The sequence below is a fragment of the Ambystoma mexicanum genome, chromosome 1p (genome assembly GCF_040938575.1).
Source record: "Ambystoma mexicanum isolate Mex_15411 chromosome 1p, UKY_AmexF1_1, whole genome shotgun sequence".
Taxonomy (NCBI): domain Eukaryota; kingdom Metazoa; phylum Chordata; class Amphibia; order Caudata; family Ambystomatidae; genus Ambystoma; species Ambystoma mexicanum.
In genome coordinates this window covers 1,492,901,169-1,492,925,695 of record NC_090921.1, presented here as the reverse complement: position 1 = coordinate 1,492,925,695, position 24,527 = coordinate 1,492,901,169, and the positions used below count along the sequence as shown (strand labels likewise).

At 46.5% G+C, this 24,527-nt stretch overlaps 1 protein-coding gene across 4 annotated transcripts in view; it reads left to right on the top strand.

Annotated features, from left to right (window-relative positions):
- PPOX (protoporphyrinogen oxidase) overlaps positions 1–24,527 on the top strand; it is an 867,939-nt gene that overhangs the window by 455,146 nt on the left and 388,266 nt on the right. For all 4 annotated transcript variants that reach the window (XM_069607175.1, XM_069607174.1, XM_069607177.1 and 1 more), the window contains exon 4: positions 18,543–18,658. In XM_069607175.1, coding sequence (XP_069463276.1) covers positions 18,543–18,658 — 116 coding nt within the window. The remainder of the gene's footprint in view (positions 1–18,542; positions 18,659–24,527) is intronic.

Sequence of the window (24,527 nt, the reverse complement as noted above, 5' to 3'; positions counted from 1 at the left end):
TTTCTGAGTACTTGGGATGGTCTGCTCCCCCAGGGGAATTTGTGCAGGATGATCTGACAGACATCCTTGATGTTGGTCCCCCAACTGACCCGGTTCTGCCGTTCCATATGGCTTTACAGAGAAGGGTGGCGGTGGCTTGGACTGCTCCGGAGAGTCTCCCGGCGGTGGGCAGATCCTTGTCGCGAAAATACCGTCCAGCCAGTGGCGACCCCTGCTACTTGACCAGGCACCCCACTCCGGAGAGTTTGGTGGTGCAGGCGGCCACGGCCCCGACGAAGCAGGCGTCGTACCCTACCATCCCTCCTGATAGGGACGACAAACGTTTTGATGGCTGGGCGAAGAAAGTGTTTTCTTCTGGTGGTATGGCGCTTCAGGCGGCCAACTCCATTTGTGCCTTGTCGCGTTTCACGCACACTCTGTGGAACTGTGTTGCGTTAGCGGTTGAACATATTCCCGAAGGGGACGAACGGGATGGTTTCCTTGCTATGGTCCAGGATGGTAAGGATGCCATGTGTGAGTCCGTTCAGTCGGGTTTGGACTTAGCTGAATGCGTCAGTAGGTCCATGGCGGCGAGCACCGTGATACGCAGGTTTGCGTGGTTGCGGAAGTCGGGGTTTGCTCCTGATGTGCAGTCCCGGCTCCTCAACATGCCCTTTGACGGTGAACACCTTTTTAGCAGCAAGGCTGACGAGAGCCTTGAGAGGTTGCAGACCTCAAAAGCTGCAGCAAAGTCGTTGGGCGCTGCAGTTCGCCAACCTCCGCCTTTTCGTCCTAGGGGACAGCAGTGGAGGGGTGGTTCCTTTCGCTATTACTCATCCTTCAGTAAAGCGAGAGGAGCTGGCAGTCAAAGAGGCCAACGCAAGGGTACCAGAGGTGGACGACAGGGTACCCGTGGTGCCAAGGCCGCTCGGGCAGTTGCCTCTTTGCCCTCAGGTAACGCCGCAGCCGCTCCCTCTCAGTCGTGAGGCCATGTCCCATGGTTCGCCGGTTGGGGGAAGGCTGGCGCAGCATCTTGCAGAGTGGCAAGCCATTACTTCAGATGTGTGGGTTCTGGAGATCATAACCCACGGCTACTGTCTTCCCTTTCGGCACAGGCCTCGCGACAATCCACCGGGGAACCTCTCTTTGCAGAGTCCGGATCCGCTCCTTGCGCAGGAAATTCAAGCCCTGCTGGAGAAAGGCGCCATAGAACTGGTGCCTGTAGCGGAGAGGAACAAGGGATGGTATTCCCCTTATTTTTTGGTTTCGAAGAAAGACGGGGGATTGAGACCCATCATGGACTTGCGCGGTTTGAACAAACTCCTCAGGAAGGGCAAGTTCAAGATGGTTACTCTCTCTCAAGTCCTCCAGGCCCTTCAGCTTCAGGACTGGTTGGTGTCACTCGACCTCAAGGATGCTTACTTCCATGTGCCGATCCATCCCAAGCACAAGAAGTACCTGAGGTTCACGGTTGGCGACTCGCACTTTGTTTCGGGTCCTGCCGTTCGGATTGACCTCCGCCCCGAGGGTTTTCACCAAGCTCATGGTGGTGGTGGCAGCGCATCTCAGGCAAGGGGGGATTCACGTCTACCCCTACCTTGACGATTGGTTGATCAGGGGGAGCTCTCCCGAGCAAGTCCTGGATCATCTGTCGGTCACCTGTCGCTCCCTTCACAGGCTGGGCTTCTCCCTCAATTTAAAGAAGTCCCATTTGACGCCAACACAGCGGCTCCAGTACATCGGAGCAGTGCTCCACACTTCCCTGGGGCTGTGTTTTCCTCCCCAGGTGAGGGCTCTTCACATTCAGCAGATGGTGCACAAGTTTCAGCATTCCCGGACGCTCCCAGCGTTCGAGTTCTTGAGGTTGCTCGGCATCATGACATCCTGCATTCTTCTGGTGCCAGAGGCTCGCCTGCGGATGAGATCTTTGCAGTGGGCACTCAAGACGCGATGGTCGCAGTCATCCGGCAGGATGTCGGACTCGATTCAGGTGCCGTCCTCGGTCGCCCGGGACCTTCTGTGGTGGGCCGTCGAAGGCAACTTGATGAGGGGGGCTCCATTTTGGCTTCCCTGGCCGGAGGTGACGATCGTGACGGATGCATCCCTCACGGGATGGGGAGCTCATGCCAACGGGCTGACAGTCAGCGGTCGTTGGTCTCCGTCGGAGTCCAGACTCCATATCAATCTGTTGGAGCTGAGGGTCGTCAGGCTAGCCCTGAAGGCTTTTCTGCCATCTGTGCGAGGGAAGAATGTCCTGGTCCTGACGGACAACACAGTGGCCATGCACTACCTCAACAAAAAGGGGGGGGCAGGGTCACTTCCTCTGTGCAGGGAGGCGATGCAGCTCGAGTTCTGGGCCATCCAGCAGGAAGTTTCGATCTCGGCAGTTCATCTGGCCGGAGCCGAAAACGTGACGGCGGATGCTCTGAGCAGGCAGAGCGCGATCTCTCACGAGTGGGAGTTGGCTCAGGAGATTCTCCTGGAGATCTTCGCCCTTTGGGGGACCCCTCAAGTGGATCTCTTCGCCTCCAGTGTCAACCGGAAGTGCGAATGGTTTTGCTCGCGGGAATTTCCTCCAAAAGGAGCCTCATGCCAACGGGCTGACAGTCAGCGGTCGTTGGTCTCCGTCGGAGTCCAGACTCCATATCAATCTGTTGGAGCTGAGGGCCGTCAGGCTAGCCCTGAAGGCTTTTCTGCCGTCTGTGCGAGGGAAGAATGTCCTGATCCTGACGGACAACACAGTGGCCATGCACTACCTCAACAAAAAGGGGGGGCAGGGTCACTTCCTCTGTGCAGGGAGGCGATGCAGCTCGAGTTCTGGGCCATCCAGCAGGAAGTTTCGATCTCGGCAGTTCATCTGGCCGGAGCCGAAAACGTGACGGCGGACGCTCTGAGCAGGCAGAGCGCGATCTCTCATGAGTGGGAGTTGGCTCAGGAGATTCTCCTGGAGATCTTCGCCCTTTGGGGGACCCCTCAAGTGGATCTCTTCACCTCCAGTGTCAACCGGAAGTGCGAATGGTTTTGCTCGCGGGAATTTCCTCCAAAAGGAGCCTTAGGAGACGCGTTCGTGGTGGAGTGGTCCTTCCCGCTGCTGTACGCGTTTCCTCCAGTCCCCGTCATCCCGCAAGTGCTGCGGAGGTTACGGAAGTTCGGTTCCCGGATGATCCTCATTGCTCCGCCGTGGGCTCGGAGGACGTGGTACCCGGACCTTCTCGACTTGTCCATCTGCCCTCCACGTCGTCTTCCCTACCGAGACGATCTGCTCTCACGGGAGGGGGGTCAGGTTCTCCATCCAGAGGTCAGATCCCTCAACCTTCACGCTTGGCTTCTGAAAGGTTGAGGTATAAGGATTGGGACCTCTCTGAGGACGTGATGGAGGTGTTGCTTTCGGCCCGACGGCCAGCAACAAAGTCTCTGTACCGTTGCCGTTGGCGTAAGTTCTGCGACTGGTGCAGAGTTCAGAATGTGGATCCTTTTGCATGTGACATCCCCATGGTTCTGTCCTTTTTACTTTCTTTGGCCCACAGGGGCTTGCAAGTGGGTACCGTTAAGGGTTACCTGGCGGCGCTGTCCATCTTTAAGCGCTCGTCTGAAGAGTGTTCTTACTTTAAAATCCCTTTGATTTCACAGTTCCTGAAAGGGCTCACTAATGTGTTCCCTCCGTCACCTTTCCTGGTGCCCGGTTGGGATTTAAACCTTGTTCTTAAGTTTCTTATGGGTGCTCCGTTTGAGCCTTTACATTCTTGCCCTTTGAGGCTGTTAACTCTGAAAACTGTGTTTTTAGTTGTGGTTACTTCAGCTTGCAGAGTAAGTGAGTTACAGGCACTTTCAGTTAAGCCTCCCTTCACTGTATTTCACAAGGACAGGGTTGTCCTTAGAGTTCGTCCTTCTTTTCTTCCGAAGGTAGTGACGGAATTTCATTTGGCCCAGAAGGTTGTTCTTCCGGCATTCTATCCTCCTCCGCATCCTGGTAAGGAAGAGGAGAGGCTCCATAGGCTTGATCCTAGGAGAGCTTTAAGCTTTTATGTTTCACGCATGTCCCGGGTCAGAGTGGATGATCAACTCTTTATTGGTTATGCTGGAAAGCGTTTGGGGCAAGCTGTGACGAAACAGACTTTGTCTCGCTGGATTATTTTGGCCATTTCGGAGTGCTACCGCTTGGCGGGTAAGGACCCACCGGCTGGCTTGCGGGCCCATTCTACCAGGGGTATGGCTGCGTCTACTGCCCTGCAGAGGGGTGTTCTTATTCGCAACATCTGTGATGCAGCCACCTGGGCTTCAGTACATACATTTGTACGTCACTATTCCCTCGATTCCATCCGAGCACAGGATCTGGCCTTTGGCAAGGCGGTCCTTTGCTCTGCTATTTGATTGGCTATTCTAAATTTTGATTCTAAATTCTTTCCCTCCTCCTTGCTTTGGTACTGCTTTGGGAGTCTGTCATAGATATGGAATACGTCAGAGGACCCAATCCCCTCGAAGAACAAGTTACTTTCTTACCTGGTAACGTTCTTTCGATGGGATGGTCCGACGACGTATTCCATATCGCTCCCGCCCTGCCTTCCCCGCTGCAGAATTTCTTTTGCGATTGCAGCTTACGTTCCGCAAGGCTTTGTGTCTGACTGGCAGTTGACTTATGTCACACGTTCTGGGGGAAAAAACTCCAACTGAGGCTATGGGCGTCGTGCGTCTTACTTATCACATCGGATGACGTCGGACGTCGGAGGAGGTCCTCGACGACGGCGCATCGACGTCATCGACGCAGGACGCAGACGCCGAAAAGTTTCCGAAGCAGCACAGCTGTGGTGATTACATGTCATAGATATGGAATACGTCGTCGGACCATCCCATCGAAAGAACGTTACCAGGTAAGAAAGTAACTTGTTCGTCTTTATAATGTCTTGTCTTGGGTAAGTATTTGGAGAAAATACTACAGTTTGTTATATTTTGAATAGTTCTACGTTGGAGAGATCTCTTTCTAATATTTTCTCTTATTCTTGCAGGTTCTCTGAATTCGGAAAGGATAATGGCTGCGGAATGACTGCGACGTTACTCGGAATGAAGAAACATTTAACAAACGTAAGTTCATCTATACAGAGTAATTGCCGCCTTCAGAGAAGTGCGTGGTAATAACTAAGTGGTGAAAACTTGAAGAAACTTCAGGTACGTAACTTATATAAACTTCTTCTTTCTTATTTCTATTAAGTTTGTTCGTTAATGAAATACCTTATTGTTTGCAGGTTTTCGGAAAGCTGAGGAAGAAATACCTTCGGAAGATGCAGAGACTGCTGAGGAAACATCTGAATGAAGGTACTGCGACCGTGAACGAAGACTGCTGCTTGAAGCTACTGCGTCTGTGAGAGAACTTCTGACAGAAGATGCTGCGGCTACGAAACAATACAGCTGACTGAAGAAACGCTTCGCAAATTCTTCAGTTCGGTGAGTCTTATCTATAACTATGGAATTCTGTTGTTTTTCTGTGAAAACTAATGTCTCTGTTTTTTCTCCTTTGACAGATTCTTTGAGGAGAGATGCCAGTAGCGTTACCAGCTGTCACCGGAACAAATGCAAAAGCGAGCGCTTCAGCGGAGGCGGGGCTTAAGTAGCTCCCTCTGCAATTGGTATGGAGTGTGCTGTAAGTTATCTATGGACCTTGCGGTGGCCATGTTTAGTGTATAAGACCACTGTAAGCACTATGAGAGACTATGGGAGTACATGCTATGAATGGTACAAATGCCATTTGTGCTAGGCTTGTACCCACTTTTGACCTGCTGACTGATGTGATGTCCCTTGCTTCTCCTGCATGCCTGAATGGGAACAGTGCTCAATATACTGGGATCATGACACTCAATTGGAAACAGAGTCAGCTGCAGCAAATTGAAAAATAAACCCATCGAGACCCCATGCATCACCTCACAATGGGGTCTGAACCCCGCAGTCGGGCCCTTCCCATGTGGTAAATATGGGGTCTACAAACTCACCAATAGAAGCAAAGAAATTGACATAGGTACTAATAAAAAAATGGGAAGAAAATACTTTTGTACTTGCAACACAGACCATGCGATATACCTCATCAAATGCCCATGTGGCCTACCCTATTTGGGTAAAACCAACAGAAAAGTAAAAACATGCATCATGGAACATCGCAGTTGCCTCAAAAACAGAATAGAGCAAGCGCCAATGGTAAAACACTTAATAGCAAAGAACAATGGTTATGAAGACTTTACATGGACCATACTACCTACAAGTAATAAAAGGGAACAATCTACTACAAAAAGAAGAGACTGTTTAAGAAAGAACAAGAAATTATATACAGAATGCAAAGTGACTCCAAAGGCCTTAACGAGGCTATTGAGTGGCATAAAATAAAAAATTGATGCCCACAACCACAAACCAACAAGTACCTATGACTGATGAGGAGAGGTCAGTGACCAAGCTTAAGTGCAACAGTTGATACTATAATTCATAAATATGTCAGTCCCTGATTCTGATTACGTAACAACCCAGTACATTCCGACAGCCACTACTTAAATTATAACGCCACTGTGCGTGGCGTTTAATAAAGAAGAAATGAGCAAGAAATCACGCTTGAATATTACGTGCGAGTAATATAATAGTTAAAAAAAAACTGTTATGATAACTAACATCAGTGCACAATAAGGATTTGCACCCTGGAATCTTAAACTACAGCCATTATACAATAAGAGACCTACACCATGAAAAGATGCTAATTCCTAATCACCGCAAAACTAACAACGAGAACGGACTCAATTCCAAGCCACAGCAAGAATCTACATCACCATGACAACTAGATGTATTCAGTCTTCAACCAGGATAAGGTGAACCTCAGCACAGCACGGTACCCGACCAACCTGCAACCACGACAGAACGTGCCAGAGTAAAGATAATAAGACGGACCACCCCCGCTGGAAATCCAAAAAAGACAAAAACCTGCAACATCTGATAGCCAGACTAAGGTACAGTTACGAAAATAATGGTACCAAGATACAGACAAGCGAACTCTAACGCAATGCGTCACATGAAACTAAAAAACACTTTCTGTCACCCAACAGGGATTTCTAGAAATCGAGAGCAAAGAATAACCCAGAACCCGATGGAAAGTCAAAAGGAATAAGAAATTAAGAAAACCCCAAAACGAATAAGGGGGGGAAAAAAGGTCAGTGAGAGTCTATTTTCACCAGACTATCATTTTGAATTACCGGAAATGTCAAACATCATTACAATATAGACAGAGTACCATGAGTCCCCATTATTTTACAGAGCTAAGAATAAGAAACCGGTACACTGAAAAAGCGGAATACCGGACAAGTGGGTACCAATAAGACACCTAAAAAGACACTACTATAAGGTGGGTTTTAGTAACCAAATTATCCCAAACATAAATGAGTCTACAAAAGAGTGAAGGTAGAGAGAAAAAGGCACTATAATGGATATGGCGATTAAAAAGCAATATGAAAATGCTTTTTCTTTTTGCAGAATTGCAAGAAGTAAGACTACTGACAAGTCTTCACTACGATAACTACAAATATTGCACGCCCCCACAAAACCAAAACCAGGTAACTAACCTATAGCATTGATTTAAAGGTCAAATGAAGAACTACAATAGAGTAACAGCACAAAAAAGCTGATACTATATTATGTTTGTTTTTACCCCGACAGACAAAGAGTCTAGGAAATGTCTATCCAAACCTTGTGAAGTTGAAAGTATTGCAAGACTAACCACTTGAAGGCGATCATGTGAATGTTCACTATCGACAAGATTAATGAATAGAAACATGTCAAGCCAATGACCTTCTGTATTAATACAAGAAGACTAAAGAAAAACTAGAGGTTTAATAAGAAACCAGGAAACAGTCGAACAATTATTTGATAGGAACCAACCAACAGTATACGTTTCAAATTGACTACCTTAAGAGTGCACACATTTACTTCTGTCGCCAACATTTATTGATGTAATACATGATACTCTTTGTACTGTGTTGTTATTGTATAATCTGTATGTTGCTTTTAACCATTTTTGATGAAGAGATTAAATACCTTTTTAAAAACAAGAACGTTTAGTTCACCAGAGTACCTTTGGAGCACTCTACTTTGTCAGAGAATAGTCTCTATCACACCTGTCAACACTACATGTACCCCACCCCGGAAAAAAGATAGAGGTTGCACTTGGTTATTTTCTTGATTAGTGTATCTGGGATTCCTTCATGAGTATTCTTTCATTATCCGCCACAGAAAACAGGATGATATCTCAGGATGTCGCTGGCGGCCATGGGAGCTCACAGGGATTCACGTCCTCATTGCTCACCAGTCGGCAACGCCCCTCAAGTGCTGTATATTTTTAAATGAGTAAATCCTATGCCTACGTGATCTCTAATCTCCTTTAATTCAAAGCAATTCTATTTTAACAGATTTCTCCAAATCCTCAGATCTTGTCACTCCCACATTTGAGATATCTGTGATTCAGAAGATCAATGTTGCCTCAAGTCTTCTCAAAGCCTCAGAATTCTAGAAGCCTTTAGGGGGTCATTGCTCTTGTCTCACTGCTAACATTAATTAGATCCAATTGGAAGAGGATGCCTGAGTTGAATTTGTCTAAAACTCATAGGTCTGCAGAATGTTACCCAATCTTTATATTTTATCCTCCAGAGGGTCCCTGTCATCAGGCCACCATTGTCTCTCACACTCACAATGTCTTGTTTCATAGTCTTCTGCTAACTTGAGAATGTGAGCCCATTTTCCACAGGCATCGTGTGAGCCTGCACCTCCACCAGTCTGCTGACACTGAGGCATCATCACTGGAGCGACCGCCACACTGGTGATAAGCCTTTTCCTGGACTTGGGGACCTCCTTTCTGCTCCTCTGGCATTTCTACAAATTTATTTTTAAAAACATTTTGGGAAAAAAAGGCCTGCTGAGCTATTTCTACAGAAAACATAAATTCTTCTGCATTCTACACCTTTGTAGCCCTGGAGGGCTACTACACTTTGTGGAGCTGAGCATTGCTCCAAGATGGCGGACTGCACTTCCCTTTGTCCCCTCTGCACCAGCCAGCTTTTCCTGGCCAGTGATTGGCCTGCTAGTGTGACTTGTGCTAATCAGGGTGCCGGCACGCTAAACCGGCCCCCTGCCCAAGGCCCACCACTTAGGCCCCTGTCTGAGCCTGTCTGGGCTGGTGAGGCCTTGGAGGGCACCTTATTATCCAGGTTGTCAGCCTCTCATTACATGAACTTGGGCCCCTGAAACGCAAAGTGCCCTGCAAAATACCAGCAAGCGATGACTGATTTATTGGAAATGCCTCTCCACTAATTCTAACAACTGCTGAACCAAGGTGTGCCTACACCACTTTTTCTTTCTTGCCCTACTTAATCTGACTTATTCCTCACTATATCACATATATCCCTTCTGAGAATTTGATGCCTGTTGTGTGTGGTTTATAACATCTCTGACACTCTGGCATGTTCCTTCATGCACCCTCCACCTGTGCTGCTAATTTCGTTTTGTGTGTTTAGAGTGCCTTACATCAATATTGAATTAGGGTGCCCTACATACGTTTTGTGTAATGTGATTGCTATGCTAGTGCATCTGCTTCTTGCTTCCCTTGGCTACTAGGCCATCTGGTGAGTTTGTGCTCGTGCTGTGCAGCCACTCCTCTTTCCTCCATAACTATGGCACTCCCCATTGCCCCTATCTTTTCTAACTGCTATATTATCACCTATTCTCGCTCTCTCACAAAGTCTAGAAGAAAAAGCTTAAAAAAATATCTTCACCACCAACCCTAGCCTACCCATCGCAGACACCTATGTCAGTGCAACTTCCAGACAGACCTTTTTTTATTTTAAACTTTATTTATTGATTGATGGTGGTACACGTCGCTTCATCAACATAACATTCCATACAGTTGAATAATTTGGTTAACAAGTATTGAAACACAGTAAAACATATAAAGTCTACACAGCCAGTTCATTTCCAGGTCCAGCCGGGCTGCTACCAGCTGACCCCAATTCGACAAGTATGCTCTGAACGGAGCCCAGATGTCTTTAGGCTTGCATGACCCGGGGAATGATATTACATACTGTTCCTCACATTCATTGACATATGACAGTTCTTTGAGAAAGTGATTGATGCGTGGCGCGTGTGTACTCTTCCATTGCTGTAATATACATTTTTTAGCCACTATGCACGCAACATTAAATAGTCGTCTGGTCACTTCTGAAATCTTCCCAATGTCCCCAAATAGGTATTTTTGGGGCGTTAGGTCTGCTGGGACTTGTGTAATTTCTACTAGGATGGACGCTACTTCTCCCCAGAACCTGTGTATGGGTGGGCAGCTCCAGTACATATGGAATGGGTCAGCATGTTCGCTCCCGCATTTCTGGCAGCTGTCAGGTCCGTCTCGTGTAAATTTAGCTATCTTCTCGGGTGTGTAGTGTAACTTATTTAATACCTTAAATTGGATCAGGTGGAGGCCTGCATTAATGGACACCCTTTTGGTTAGATCACAATATCTTTCTCATGCCTTGTCTGATATGGTGGTTTCCAGATCGGTTTCCCAAGAGACTTTAATCTTGTTTGTCGTTGGTATGTTTGCCTGCACGACTGCGTAGAGCCCAGAGACACTAACTCCCGCCTGGGTGGACAAAGCCGTGAGGCATGGGTGTGGGGGGGGCTCGTCGCGGAATAGAGCCCATCTGGCTTTAAAGGCCATTCGCATCCTAGGATATTGTAGTATTTTCAGCTGAACCAACCCCATCCCAACCTTAAATTCCTCTAATGTTATGATTTTGCCATAGGGGTAGATATCTTTAATTTTGAATTCCCCCTCTGGGTCCCAGGTTGTCCGGACATCAGGGTCATAAGATGGTGCTATGCTGGGGAACTTCCAGAAGGGTGCTTCCGAGTAATAAGGAGTCTCTAATTGAAGCCTACGAAAAAGTCTAGACCATGCATGTACTGTTGTGCTGACTGGGTCGAATGGGCAATCATCCTTATGCTTAACTTTAAAAATTATGGAGCGTAGGTCGGTTGGGCGTGTTGCGTGTTTTTCAATACCAACGTGAGGTGAAGTGTTCAGTTCATCATACCAGTATCTAACAAACTGGGCCTGCGCCACCAGGTAGTATAGCTCAAAGTCTGGGGCTGCTATGCCCCCTTTATTGTATGGCCCCACCATTTTTTCCCACTTCATTCTGGCCGCTCCCCCACCCCACACAAACTCTACCACTAAAGATCGGAGGGCTGCGAAAAAATGTGCACCCGGCCACACCGGTATGTTAGTAAATATATATATATATAGTAGTTTCGGTAGAATTACCATTTTCAGTATGGCCACTCGACCAATAAGTGAGATAGGGAGTTTTGTCCATAGGCGAAGTTTGGTGGATATACTACTCAATAGGTGTTCATGATTTTCAGCATAAAGGGAGGCTTTTTCTCCGGACACGCTGATTCCCAAATATCTTCTTTCAGTGGGGGATCATTGCAAACCATCACACAGATCTTTACTGACATCCTTTTCTATGTCCCCTCTCCAGATCTATGGACTCCTCATCTCTACTCTCCCTCCTCTTACATGCTCACCCGTTAATGGTGGAAAAAAATCAGAAGTCCTGTTGGCTGGCTTCGCATCATCCAGTTGTATCATTAATGTCTATCACAATGGCACTATCTTGGTTCAGGGTCCTCAACCCAGCCTCCTCCTCTTTGACCGGTGCTTGCCATGCCTCATTAACTTCCTCCCCACTCCTGCAACTCCTTCTTCCTCTCCCTCTGCCCCCCCGCCGCTCCCAAATGGTGTACCACATCCCTGTACCCCTTGTCGCAAACATTTTGTCAGTAGAGATCGCCTGCATCTTGCCACGCTTAATGTTCATTCTGCCATCAAACTCTCCTCCGACACCTGCCTCCTCCTTGAAAACCTTGACCCCGATATTCTTGCTCTTACTGATACGTGGTTCAAGTTCAGTCACTGCTTTTGACTCCCTTCTCCCTGATGGCTATAAGATAATATCCAAGCCTCGTCCTGACCGTGCAGGCAGTGGGGTTGCTTTTACGTTCCCTGAGTGGGTCCTTCTTCCCTCATACCCACACACAACCTTACTCCTCCTTCGAGAGCCTGGTTTGCAAGTTGTTCATCTCTCCCACCTCCTCACTGACCATTGCCTCCACTCTCTTCCATGACCTCTGCACCACACTCTCACTCTCCATTCTCCCTTCTGGTCCTACCAACTCGGCTGGACACACTCTGGATGCCTTCATCACCCTGGTCTTTCACTCTCCTCCCCACTGACCTCCCCACTCTCTTGGTCAGACCACTCTCCCCTCTCCTTGCACCTGGGTCCTCTCGGCCGTCTGACCCCACCGCCCTCAGCAATGCCAACCTCGTTCACGAATATCCGTCTGATGAAAAAAGTGTCACTTGCTGCCTTTGCATCTACATTCAGCCACCCCTCTCCACACTTTAGACTCTACCTCTAACTCCGCTATAAGCAACCTCCATCTTGCTATTACTAATACCCTTGGCATTCTTGCCCCAGTCATAAGGATCCGCCTGAAACATGCCTCTAAGCATAACACGTGGTACGACTCTGAACTTGCAGCCCTGAAACGCAAGTGCAAAGCTGTGGAACGGAAGTGGCAGAACTCAGGCTCACCTTCTGACAAACTGGCCTGTTGCCTGCTTAAAAGGCAATACAGACTTGCCATCCGCACCAAGAAAAGAGCCCACATCCAGGCCTGTGTCTCTAGTGCATCCAGCAAAATGGCTGAACTCTTTAAAATCTGCTAGCCAATCTCTCTGCAGGCTCCTTCTCACCTCTTCCCTCCCAGGCCCTTTGCAGCGCACTGGCCACACACTTCACTGCAAAAACTCAGGACATACTGAGTACCCTTGTGTCCCCCTCACCTTCACCCATCTGCTTGCCTACTCTGGCCCCCTTCCTCCTTCTCTCCTATCACACCTGAGGAGGTCACCAGAGTTGTCTGTTCCATGAAGGTCTCCTCCAACAGGTTTCCCCCTACTCCTCCAGAACCATTAAGGACAATATTGGCTCCCTTGCCCCTGCTCTCGCTGATTTCTACAACCACTCCTTTGCTACTGGATCTTTCCCCTCCTCCCTCAAGCACTCCCTTGTGTGCCCTCTCCTGAAAAAACCTTCTGCTGACCCAACTTGGCCAGCCAACTACTGCCCCATATCTATCACCCCCTTGCTTGGGAAACTCCTGGAGAAGCTGGTCTTCCCCCAACTGACCCAGCACACTGAACTAGTTGGTTGCCTCCACAACAACCAATCTGTATTCAGAGCATCCAGAGGTACGAAAACTGCTCTTCTGAACACCCGTGAGGAGCTGCTCTCATCTCTTGATTCCATCTCTCCAGCTGTTCTCATTCTACTTGATCTCACCTCTGCATTCGATACGGTCAACCACTCCATCCTCATAAAACGACTCCATGGTACCCAAGATATCTCGGAGTGGGCACTGTCATGGCCATTGGCCTGGAACCACAGACCCACACCATCGGGGGACGAGAGCAAGGGGTAACAACACAAACTTTTATTGTCCCATGGGGACAATACAGTATAGAGGGCCCAGCTGGACTCAGTCGCCCTGCTGTGTGAGTGACAGCTAGGTTGTGCATGAATGGGAGAAACCTGCTTAAAAGGCAAGGGTTTTGGGACTGAAGACAGTCGACCACTGGGCATCCTGACGAAGAAACCGTGAACGAAGCTTGCTGCATCCTCCTGGATCATTGAACTGCCCGGTGAAGCCCTGCTGCTGTGCTGAAACTCCTTTTTCTAATCGACAAGAGAAGCTCAGCAAGGGACACCGTCTTCCCTTGGGTTAGTGGGACAAACTAACCCAGAGACGAACTTTGCTGGAAGACCTTCCCCAACTGGCTCTACTTCTTTGCTGTTGCAGGAACCGAGTGCCAGGGGTCGAGAAATCCGTAGTCGAGTGGAACGTCTGTAAGCTGGCCAAAAGCTCCAGGAGTCTCCCAGGACCCTCCAGAACCAGGACAACCGTAGCTTGAGTCACCTCGCCAGAGTGCAGGACTCAAGGAGTGAAGGAAGCCCAACCGATGTCCAAGATCCGCGATGGTGCTGTTTACCGAGCGCTGAAACCACAAAGTGTCGCTGATCTAAAAAGAGCCGGTAGCTGCCGCCGACCATCGAATTTCTGCCGCAGGTGTCTCTAGACGTCCTCCCTCTTGTCCCCATGACTGAGGCCCAGAAACACAGGATCTGCATCACTGCAACCAGACAGAAGCTAGCTGGACCCTCTTCTTCTAACCAAAGGTACTGTTCTGACTTGGGGTACTTAACTCTAGGGCTATACCGAATAGCATATTTAGTATTCGGCCGAATACCAAATAGTTTGTCAACTATTCGACCGAAGCCGAATACGAAGCCAAATAATTTCTTTATTTAATCAATCATGTTCCAAACTTCAAAAAACACACTTATTAAAAAACAAATAAAGCACCATTTTAAATGCATTATATACTTTTATTTCCCTTCATTGTAATTAATGTAGCATCTTTATTTAAAGTATAAAAGCCATAAATAAAGCAGATTTAACCAAAATGAAGGGACCAAATGTAGAGAAGATTGTTGCATATTCAGTACCAGTTAAAGTAGGAGACTTCACAAATGCAAAAGGACTGCCTTTGTGAACCAGATGCATTGCATTCTCTATCCAGTTGCAAAGTCGATGTGGTCGGGTTTCAAAACTTTTTTGCAGATCACATAGAAATGTATAAAATGGTCCATGTTGGCTAATGCAGGACACAAGTCAAAAGGAAATCTGAAAAGCGTGAACTCCATCTCACAACTATTCACCCCACCCAAATGCTGCTCACTTTTCACTTAGCCTAGCCACTCTTTCTCACCAATACACAAACATATGCAACTTATAATTTCCTGATAAAATATCGGATAATGTTAAACTCAGGACTCAAGTCCTTAAAAAAGAAAAGGGGGGACTATGACGTATGCAATGGGAAGTGACATGACAGGAACTGAAAGTATCTATGCACATTTCTTTCAGTTTGTTTTTTCCAACTGAAAAAAGTGCATATTGCATATAAACATTTGCCAAAAGAAAAGATGTTCCTGTATTGTTGCAGGCTAAGTATAAAAGATGAGCACCTTCTTTTTTTATCTGAGAATCTGTAACAAAACATGCCCTAAAGTGCAGATTACAATATAAGATATTTTCAGCTTGTGATAGCAATTTGTCTAGTCTAATTCTATTAAGTTTTGCAAACTGAAGTCTACATTTGCCTTTCTCAGTTCATGTTGCATTGTTTTCAAATGAGAATGTCAAAGTATTCGGGAAGAGCTGAATAGCAAGAAACTGTTCGGCCGGAGCTGAATAGCTTTTTTTCAGCCGGAATTCGGCCGAATACTTACTTGAAGCCGAAGTTCGGTACACCCCTACTTATCTCAGTGTCTGTAGCTTGCTCTTCTCAGTTGAGACTTGCAGTAGCTGCTTTTCTAGAGTGGATTTCGGCTCTGACTTTCACAAGTGTAACAGCTTGTGCCCCTACAGTGATATTTCTTCAACACACTCTCTAACCTTGTGCAAGACTTTTACTATCTAAGAGGTGCCTCCGCTCCACAGACTTTGCTCCAATTGACTTTGATTCTTACTATCCCTCATAGGTGATGCATTGGTTTTAAGCTAATATTGTGGGAAAGGTTTTTATCTAGACTTCATTGGAAGATTTAAAGTGCTCACATGCTCTGCAAACCTCTTTAACCCTTTTCATTCCTTTAACCTTTCCTTTCTATAAATCTCAGAATCTACAAAGTGTACAAGGGATATATAAATACCATTACTGTCCTAGTTAATGAAGTCACCTCAGGGTGTAGGAAGTGTGTATGAAGCATCTCTAAAGAGTAGCTACTTGTTTTGTGTTGAATCTGAGAAAGTATTTTAAAGTGTGTTTGATTGCTACATATATTGCCCTTTTTAAAGAATGCTTATTTAAAATGATTTAAATAAATAATTATTTGAACTAAAAACCTTGAGTGTAAGTGTTATTTGGATACTTGTATTGGTGAATTTCACTGCTATAGCTCTGCAGCTCACATTTACCCCTCTTGAGATAAGTCTGACTGCTCAGTGACACTACCAACTTGTGTAGTACAGACTTATACCAATAGGTGGGTTACCTAATACTAAGAGGACAAGGGTTGTGTAATCTCCCACAGGGTTTTTACATCCATTCTTGCCTAACATCCCTCTCATCCTCTTCTTACGTCCTCCAACATTCCAGACTGCCTATCTGCCACCCAGTCCTCGTGTACTTCCAATGATCTCTGCCACAACGTCAGCAAAACTGAGACCCTTCCTATCGAGACTCCTGCTCCCTCTTTCTGTCCCTCACTCTGCCCATCTTCTATGGGCTCTCCCCTTCTCCTTCATTTGAAGCCAGAAACCTTGGAGTCATCTTCGACTCCTCTCTTTCCTTCATCTCTCACATTCAGGACCTTGCCAAGAAGTCCCACTTTCAACTCCCCCTCCTGACAGGAATTCTTCCTTTGCTCACCTCCCCCCCAAGCCCTCCAAAGCTCAATGTCTATAGAGCTCTGCGTCTCTCTAGGCTAGACTACTACAATAGCCTTTTCGTTGATCTTCCCTCTTCTTCACTAGGACCTTCCAGCTAATACATAATAGGGCTACAAGACTTATCCTTGGCCTCAAGCCCAGGGGCCGCATCTCTCCAGCATTAAAAACTCTCCACTGGCTCCCGGTTGCTGCACGGATCAAATTCAAATCCCTCTGCATTATCCACAAGGCTCTCTGGGGCCGGGGACCATGCTACCTACAACTTGTTCTCACTAAATACTCTCCCTCCAGATCTTTACGTTCCTGCAGCACAAACACTCTGTGTGTTGAGCGCTTTGCTAAACAGCAAGCTGGTGGCCGATCTCTTTCTTCAACAGGCTCCTTGCTATGGAATAACCTCCCCCCTATGTAATAGCCTCCGCCTGCGCCTTCCTCTTCGTCTTGAGCCGAATCACCTCAAATTCTGGAAGCTCCTCAAGACTTACCTTTCTACCTCCTCCTCTCCTTCCTCCCTCCTCTGTTAAATCCCACAGTTGCTGAGATTGGTGACAAGGGCCCATATGTGTCCTCCCGGGTCCTGGCCGTATGCACCCAATCGCCTACAACCTCCAACCCTCCCAGCAGTTTGCCTTGGCACCCTCTGGCCTATGTCACCGCAGGCCTGCACTTTTGACTCCACCTACGCACTTACAGCTGCTCACTCCCTAGCACTTCCCTCTTGATACACCTAACATTTATCCCACTCCCATTCCCTCATCCCTCTGCACTTGCACATTCTCAATGCTCACAAGCCCCAGTAGGCTCGCCTCTATCTTTCATTGTTCTATTTGTTCGTTCTTCATTCCCATGTCCCTTCGCTGTTGTCCTGTGGGCGCTTTGAAACAGAATTAACTTGTTGCATAAGCGCATTACAAATGCACAATAAAATAAAATTAAAATAAATTCACACTACTGGGTTGTAAAGTTTAGGTGTCAGCTAATCGACCTGATTATCGCCATTGGGTATAATTGCATCCTTTCAAGATGGAAAGATCTAACTAATTTACTACATTGGGAATTGTGGAATCACCTTTGTAGTGTGAGTTTGTTACAAAGGAGAACTGATGTGCCTCTAATGAACATGAATAGTTGCAACTAATCTGAACCTTACTGTTAACATACTTATTATTCACTGTGCTAGACCCACAATCACTTGCTTTCAAGTCTAGTAGACAATTAAAACACTTAAGCTTCCTTGAGTCTTTCTGGCATATATAGCCTTTTACCGGTATCCCACCATACAGTTAGATTGGACTAGCCACCTATGTCTTCTATGGTCAAGAGTCTATAGTTTCATAGTTTGAGTTTAGATTCTTGGAGCTCTAACCCCAGCTCAACCCACTGTTTCCTTTCCTTTTACCATTTCTTTTCCTCTTTTGTTTGTTTCAATTCTACAGTATGTCCATTCCCTCAAAGACCGATGTGTATCAGTGACATGAGTGTTTCTCATTACCTCATGGTCTTCCCAAATATTTGGTACTTGGATAGTTTGCATCTCTACAGTCTAATCTTGAAAAATATTGTTCATCATCTGACCAAGATAGGCAGTAGTATTTGCAGATTATATTATTCGAATCCATGATTTTTTCTCAGTTGTGACATATTCACTTTGCCTATATCCTTGCAAATTTCCTGAGCTCTGTATGAAATCATGTGATTAATTTTAACTCATGAATATGCATGTGTACTGCATTTATATGTAATTCAACAATCTTATTTCACCATGAATGGTATGTGTTTTGAAAACTCTCAATAAAAGTGTATAATTTAAACTGAAGGATTGTAGTGTGTTGCATGTTTGGAGTGACATTTCCACAAGACATATAAATATGTGCTTGACCTTCATTCTTTCCTTCCCTGGCACAACTACTTTTAGAAATTGTAATAAGTTCTCCCAGTTGTTTAACATTATGTAATATCCACTTTCTTAGGTGTCTGAGCTTGGTTTGGACGGTGACGTTCTACCGGTCAAAGGAGATCACGCTGCATCAAAAAATCGTTACCTCTATGTTAAAAAAGCACTACACAAGTTACCATCTGGTTTCTGGTATGTTAAAGCCTTAAAAAAAAACAGTTCAGTCATTGAGATGCCCAATAATGAGATCTTGTACAGACTGAGGTTAGACCTGTCCGCTTACTCACTGTTGCATGATATGGAGGGGCCCGATCCCCAAATGTATATGCTCTTTCTACAAAATAAAATGTGGTGGCATCTTAGTTGAAGAAAGGATATTGTTCATCATTGAAAATATTTCAAAACCTTGAAGAGAGATCTTTTCCATAAAAAATGCATGTCAAATCTTGTTCCTTTGCTGATATCTACTGGACTCAATGTGATTAGATACATTGATTACAGCAGACACTGACAATTTGGGAACAAAACAATAACAATGAATGATCTGTTGCCCTGACGAGAGTTACAGGATTCTTTTCTATAAAGGAAGGGGATCCGACCGGGTGCACGGGATCCTCCTCTGCCTTTGACCCTCTGTGCACTTGCATGATCTGTACGCACCATGCCTGAAGATTGTCTGTCTGTTTCTCCCCAATTGTACTGTTATAATATCAGGATCGTGGTCAGGCCTATTTGCTATATCCCATTCTGTTAAATGTATTTTATGCCTGTGCAGACTATTATTGTCTCAGATTTTCAAGGGCTCTGAGTGACTTATTTTCCCCCCTGTGTTCCCACCCTACTTGAGCACTTTGAAACACTTGCCTGTGTATAGGCGGTATATAAATAAACAATACCATACCATCCCATTCTTGACCCCTCTTCTATTTCCCTTGTCCCATCTTTAAGGGACTGTGATTGTGGATAGCCTGTTGGACCTATGCACTGAAATTCATAGGCCCCATGCAGTTCGGCACCAGCTAGAATCGCAGCACTGAGTGTCCGCCCTCCAATCCGTGGTTCTGAAATCGAGGATGTCCCATCTCTCGTTGACATTATCTTAGCTACTTGGTACAGAGCACATAGCATTATCATGCCAATGCCAGCTGGCCCAACCATCTTTTCCAAAGTAGACTTTGCATCCATGCCCAGTGAAATTGCCTTTGTGTTCTCTATCCACGTGTCTGAATTTCCCTCACCCCTTTTATTCCCTTAACCAGAGGCAAGAGGCCCTGCAGCAGACATGATTATGTGGTGTCTTGGTGGCTCAGTTTATCATGGCGACCTTACTAAGGGGGAGACTCCGGGTTTGTGTGGTAAAATGTTTTGTATTTTTCATCTTTCTTTCCGTTGACTGTCCCAAAAAACTTAACTTCTATGTCAGTGTTTAACTCAGTTATTCATCTTCTGTTACAATAGCTCCCCCTTGTTCTAAAAGTGCCAATATTTAGAGTACTCCTTGGTATAGGGGGTGGTTTACCAGACCCCTTCTACATCCCCTCCTTGTCCACAAACTTTGGCCAAGGCCTTTGCCAGTCAGTAGAGACCTTACAGTCAAACAAGAGAATCCTAGACTGCAACCCCCATAGTACATAACAATTACAACCTGAAAACCTGGAGCGGATCTGGCAATGTCCGGATTGGGTTCATGATGTAGCACATACTCCAAGCAAGGTTAATAGCTAGCCAGTAAAAGAAAACTATTTGTCCTACGAGGGCCAACTGTTAGGAATTCATGGTGGCAACAGTAAAAACAGACACAGCTGATCACAATTCAAAGGTGTTTATTAAACTGTATTAATGGGTGAGAAAAAACTCCTAATCTAAACCTAAATCTAAGATGGGGGCAAGCTAGTGGCATCTTGTCAATTGAAAAGGGCCTATACCAACAAAAAAAACTATTACTAATCCTTGCCGCCAAGTTACAAAACAGTGTGGGATAATGTTTTTTTTTTTTTTAAATGTATTGGTTTTTACAATAAACAAATACCAAAACACACCCGACAGTGCAAGTAATTAGCTTCCAAACATCATATACCTTAACGTAAATGTACACTGCCATCCCCTTACCCCCCCACTCCCGTAACCGGAGTCTACCCCACTACGGCCTCAGTTATCATTCCTCCGGGGGCACCCTACCTTCCGTGCTCCCAGAGGTGTCGTGTTCCCTTGGACTGGCCTGGGCAGTCCCAGATAATGTGGCCACTAGTTGTCTGCAAGCCATCAGCGATTCCACTTCATCGTCCTCCTCCCCCGTTGGCCGCTTCATACCTACTGCCGTTTCCGCTTCAGCCCATTTCTGAAGATCATGCCACCACACCTCTAACCTGGGCTCGTGGCACGCTTTCCATCCCATAGCTATTCTGCGTTTGGCCAGAATGTAGGCCAAGTCCTTAAGTTTGCTTGCATGTTTCAGGTTCTGTGGTCTAGTGAATCCCCCACCATGCATGCCCACACAGATTCCACATCTAGCTTAATTCCTTTTTCAGTTAAGCGATGGGAGACTTCACCCCAGAATTTCCCAATCTCTGGGCATGCCCAGAACATGTGTATCATCCCTGCGTTCACTTCTCCACATCTGGGGCATGTTTGTGTCTCTGTGCTCTCAAATCGGGCGATCCTTTGAGGGGTCATGTATGCCCTATGGGTTACATATAGCTGGATCTGTTGTAGTCTCGTGTTCCAGGACACTTTTTTATCGTACCTCTGTGCACTTTCCCATTGCCCGTCTTGCATAGGTTCCCCAGCATCCTCCCACTCCTGTCTCAGCTGGGTCACTTCCTTTCCAACCCTGGACATTACCAGTTCATAGATCCGGGCTACCTCGTGCCCCCCTTCCGAAATATTATATATCGTCTCTATGGCCAAGTCCGGTTGGTCTTCTAGTTCTCGTCAGACCATGACTCTTACCCGCCTCACCAGTTTAGTGTAGGTGATATCTTGCCCCGGGTGTACTCCAGTTTCTTCCATTAGTGTTTCAAATTCCAATGCCTTCCCATCTCGCCACACATAACCCAGCCCTGCTATATGGGTAACAGTATTACCACTGTTTCCCAGTGTCTACGGATCGTCTTTCTTAGCTGCTCATCCACTCCCCGCAGCGCCACTAGCGGCACTTGCGGGGAGCAAGGAATCGGGTTCTCCATGGCCTGACATGTCTTGCGCCATGTCTTCCATCCCAGTTCTAGCAACTTCGATCGCCCTTTTAGCTCTGATTTGGGCAGCCATATCAGTTCTTTCAGAAAGAACTGGGCGCATTCAGCCCTCAACAGTCTTAACTCTGCTGTTGAGTCTTCAGTTAGCCACTTGGCCACATACTGTAGCTGCCCAGCCAAATGGTATATCTCGAAGTTGGGCAATTGTATGCCCTCTTTATCATACGTGTTTTGTAGTTTCCATAAGGCAATCCTATTCCTGGTATTGTGCCAAATAAAGCCTCTACATAAACTCTGAAGTTTACCAATGAAGCGTTTGGGCAACATATATGGGATATTCGCAAAAAAGTGTAACAGCCTAGACAAAACAACCATCTTCAACAAGGCCACCCTCCCGACCATTGCCAGGGGGGGTTTAGCCCAGAACCTCATGCTGTTTTCGATGTTTGCTACTGCTTTTTCTGTGTTATACGTGTGTTCATCTTCTATCACATGATAGATATCGATCACTAAGTATCTAAGCGTTCTAATCTCCCTTCTAATATTTGTAAAACTGGTAAATTTTCTTGCAGGATTCCTTTGCATCTCCCTAGGGGAAATATGCACGACTTCCCGGGGTTGACCGCTATGCCGGAGAGTGACGCAAATCGCTCCATTACTTCTAAGACATATTACAGATTTTCCTGCGGATATCTCAGATACAGCAGCACGTCGTCTGCATACAATGATATTAGGTGCGCCCCCCCCTTAGTGTAGACCCCTAACTCTTTATATTGTTGTCGCAGATATATCGCTAGGGGTTCTAGTGTGAGGATGTACAGCTTCGGGGACCGTGGGCAGCCTTGTCTAGCACCTCTACTAAGTTGCCATTTGTCCGAAATGATCGCTCCCGTTTTGACTCTGGATAGAGGCGAGCTATACAACAGTTTCACCCACTTCAAGTACCCAGGCCCCATTCCATATTCCTTCAGGGCCGCCATCAGCCAGGGCCATCTTACAGCGTCGAAGGCTTTTACTGTGTCTAGTGAGACAATAGCTACTTCATTTGCGTCGTCTTCTGCATGTTCTATGACGAGGTGGAGCCTGCTGTGGTTGTCGGATACACTTCTGCCCGGAAAATATCCAGTCTGGTCAGGATGTATAAGTTTGGTTATGACCAGTCTAAGTCTGTTTGCCAGCACAGCCGTGAGTATTTTACTATCTTGGTTTAGCATGGAGAGCGGTCTATACGACCTGCAGTCTGTGCTTGGCTTATTAGGTTTGAGAAGCAGGATTATTATTGCCTCTCTCGGGGATTCTGGTAATCTCCCCGTCTTCGAAGGCCTCATTTAACATTGTCAATAAAGGGGGAAGCACTTCCAACCTGTATATTTTATAAAACCCGCTGGGGAGCCCATCCGCCCCTCGGACTTTGCTGGTAGGTCATTGTTTAACCACTGCTTCAAACTCCTCTAATGTAATTGGGGCATCTGGGTTCTCTCTCTCTTCCACGCCCAGTTTAGGTAGCCCTATATCCTCTAATGTCTCCCTTATCTCCTTTTCCTCTACCCCACCTGTATCTTCGTATAGGTGTTGATAGAATTTAAGAAATCCCCCGTTTACGCTCTCTTGGGTATCCAATATTTGCCTATTCTCGCCCTTTAACTCTATTATTGCTGGTCTAGGCGTCTCCTTTTTGTATAGCAATGCCAGCAGCCTCCCTGGCTTATCCCCCCATGCATGCTGCCTGTCTATGTATTTCTTATAGTTAAAGTTACATAATCTCTCCCAGTGCCCACCGCATTCTTGTAGTAATTGGCTCATGGCTTCAGCGTCCTCCTGTGAGGTATCTCCTTTACTCGTGATAGCTTCTAGTTTCCTTTCTGCCTCTTGTAACTCACATATTATGCCCCCCTGGACCCCCTTGGATTTGGATATAGCTGCCCCCCCTCACCACCACCTTAAATGCCTCCCACAGCGTACCTTCCGATGCTATGCTTCCAGTGTTATTTCCAAAATAGTCTATTATTTCTTCCCTCAGGTCCTCTCTAAACACTGTATCTTTCAGTGCTTCGGCTCTGAGCCACCACGCTGGAATCTTAGCCCTGGGGGGTTGGTTTTGCCATGTTAGGACTAAAGGTGAGTGGTCCGATAGCACCCTCGCTTTGTATTCCGACCCCACCATTTCCCCGTTAAATTCCGGGTTGGCAAACATGTAATCTAATCGTGTATACAGGTTTTGTGGGGCTGAGTAATGAGAGTAGTGCCTATCATTTGGGTGATGCTGCCTCCATATATCTTCCAGCTGGAGATCACCCAGCAGGGTATTCAGGGTTTTGGCTGCAGGGGTAGGCTTGTCTAGTTTTCTGTCTGATCTGTCCACTTTGGGGTCTAGCGTACAGTTAAAATCCCCTCCCCATATGACCGCGCCCCCCAGGTACGGACTGACTTTGCCATACAGGGCCTTAAAGTAGGCCACTGTATCCTGATGTAGGGCATATGTGTTGATAATGCACAATTCTCTGTTTTACAGCATTCCCCGTATCACCACCATTCTCCCATCCGGCTCCACTGTGGACTGCAATAACTCAAAGGGTACATGTGGCGCGACCCAAGTGATTACCCCCCTGGCATATATCAAATACATTGCTCCAATAGTGGCACCCTTCAATTTTTTCCTTATCATCTCTTGTTTTTTACTTTTGTGAGGTGTGTTTCTTCTAATAAGGCTATGTCCATTTTTTGCCTCCTCAGGTACATCATGATCTTGTTTCTCTTTAAATAACTGTTGAGTCCCCTGACATTCCAGGTTGCTATCCTGAGGTCTCCCATCCCTTATCCATATCCCGTCCTGCCTCTGTCCTCCCTTGTTCTCCATCGAAAGTGCC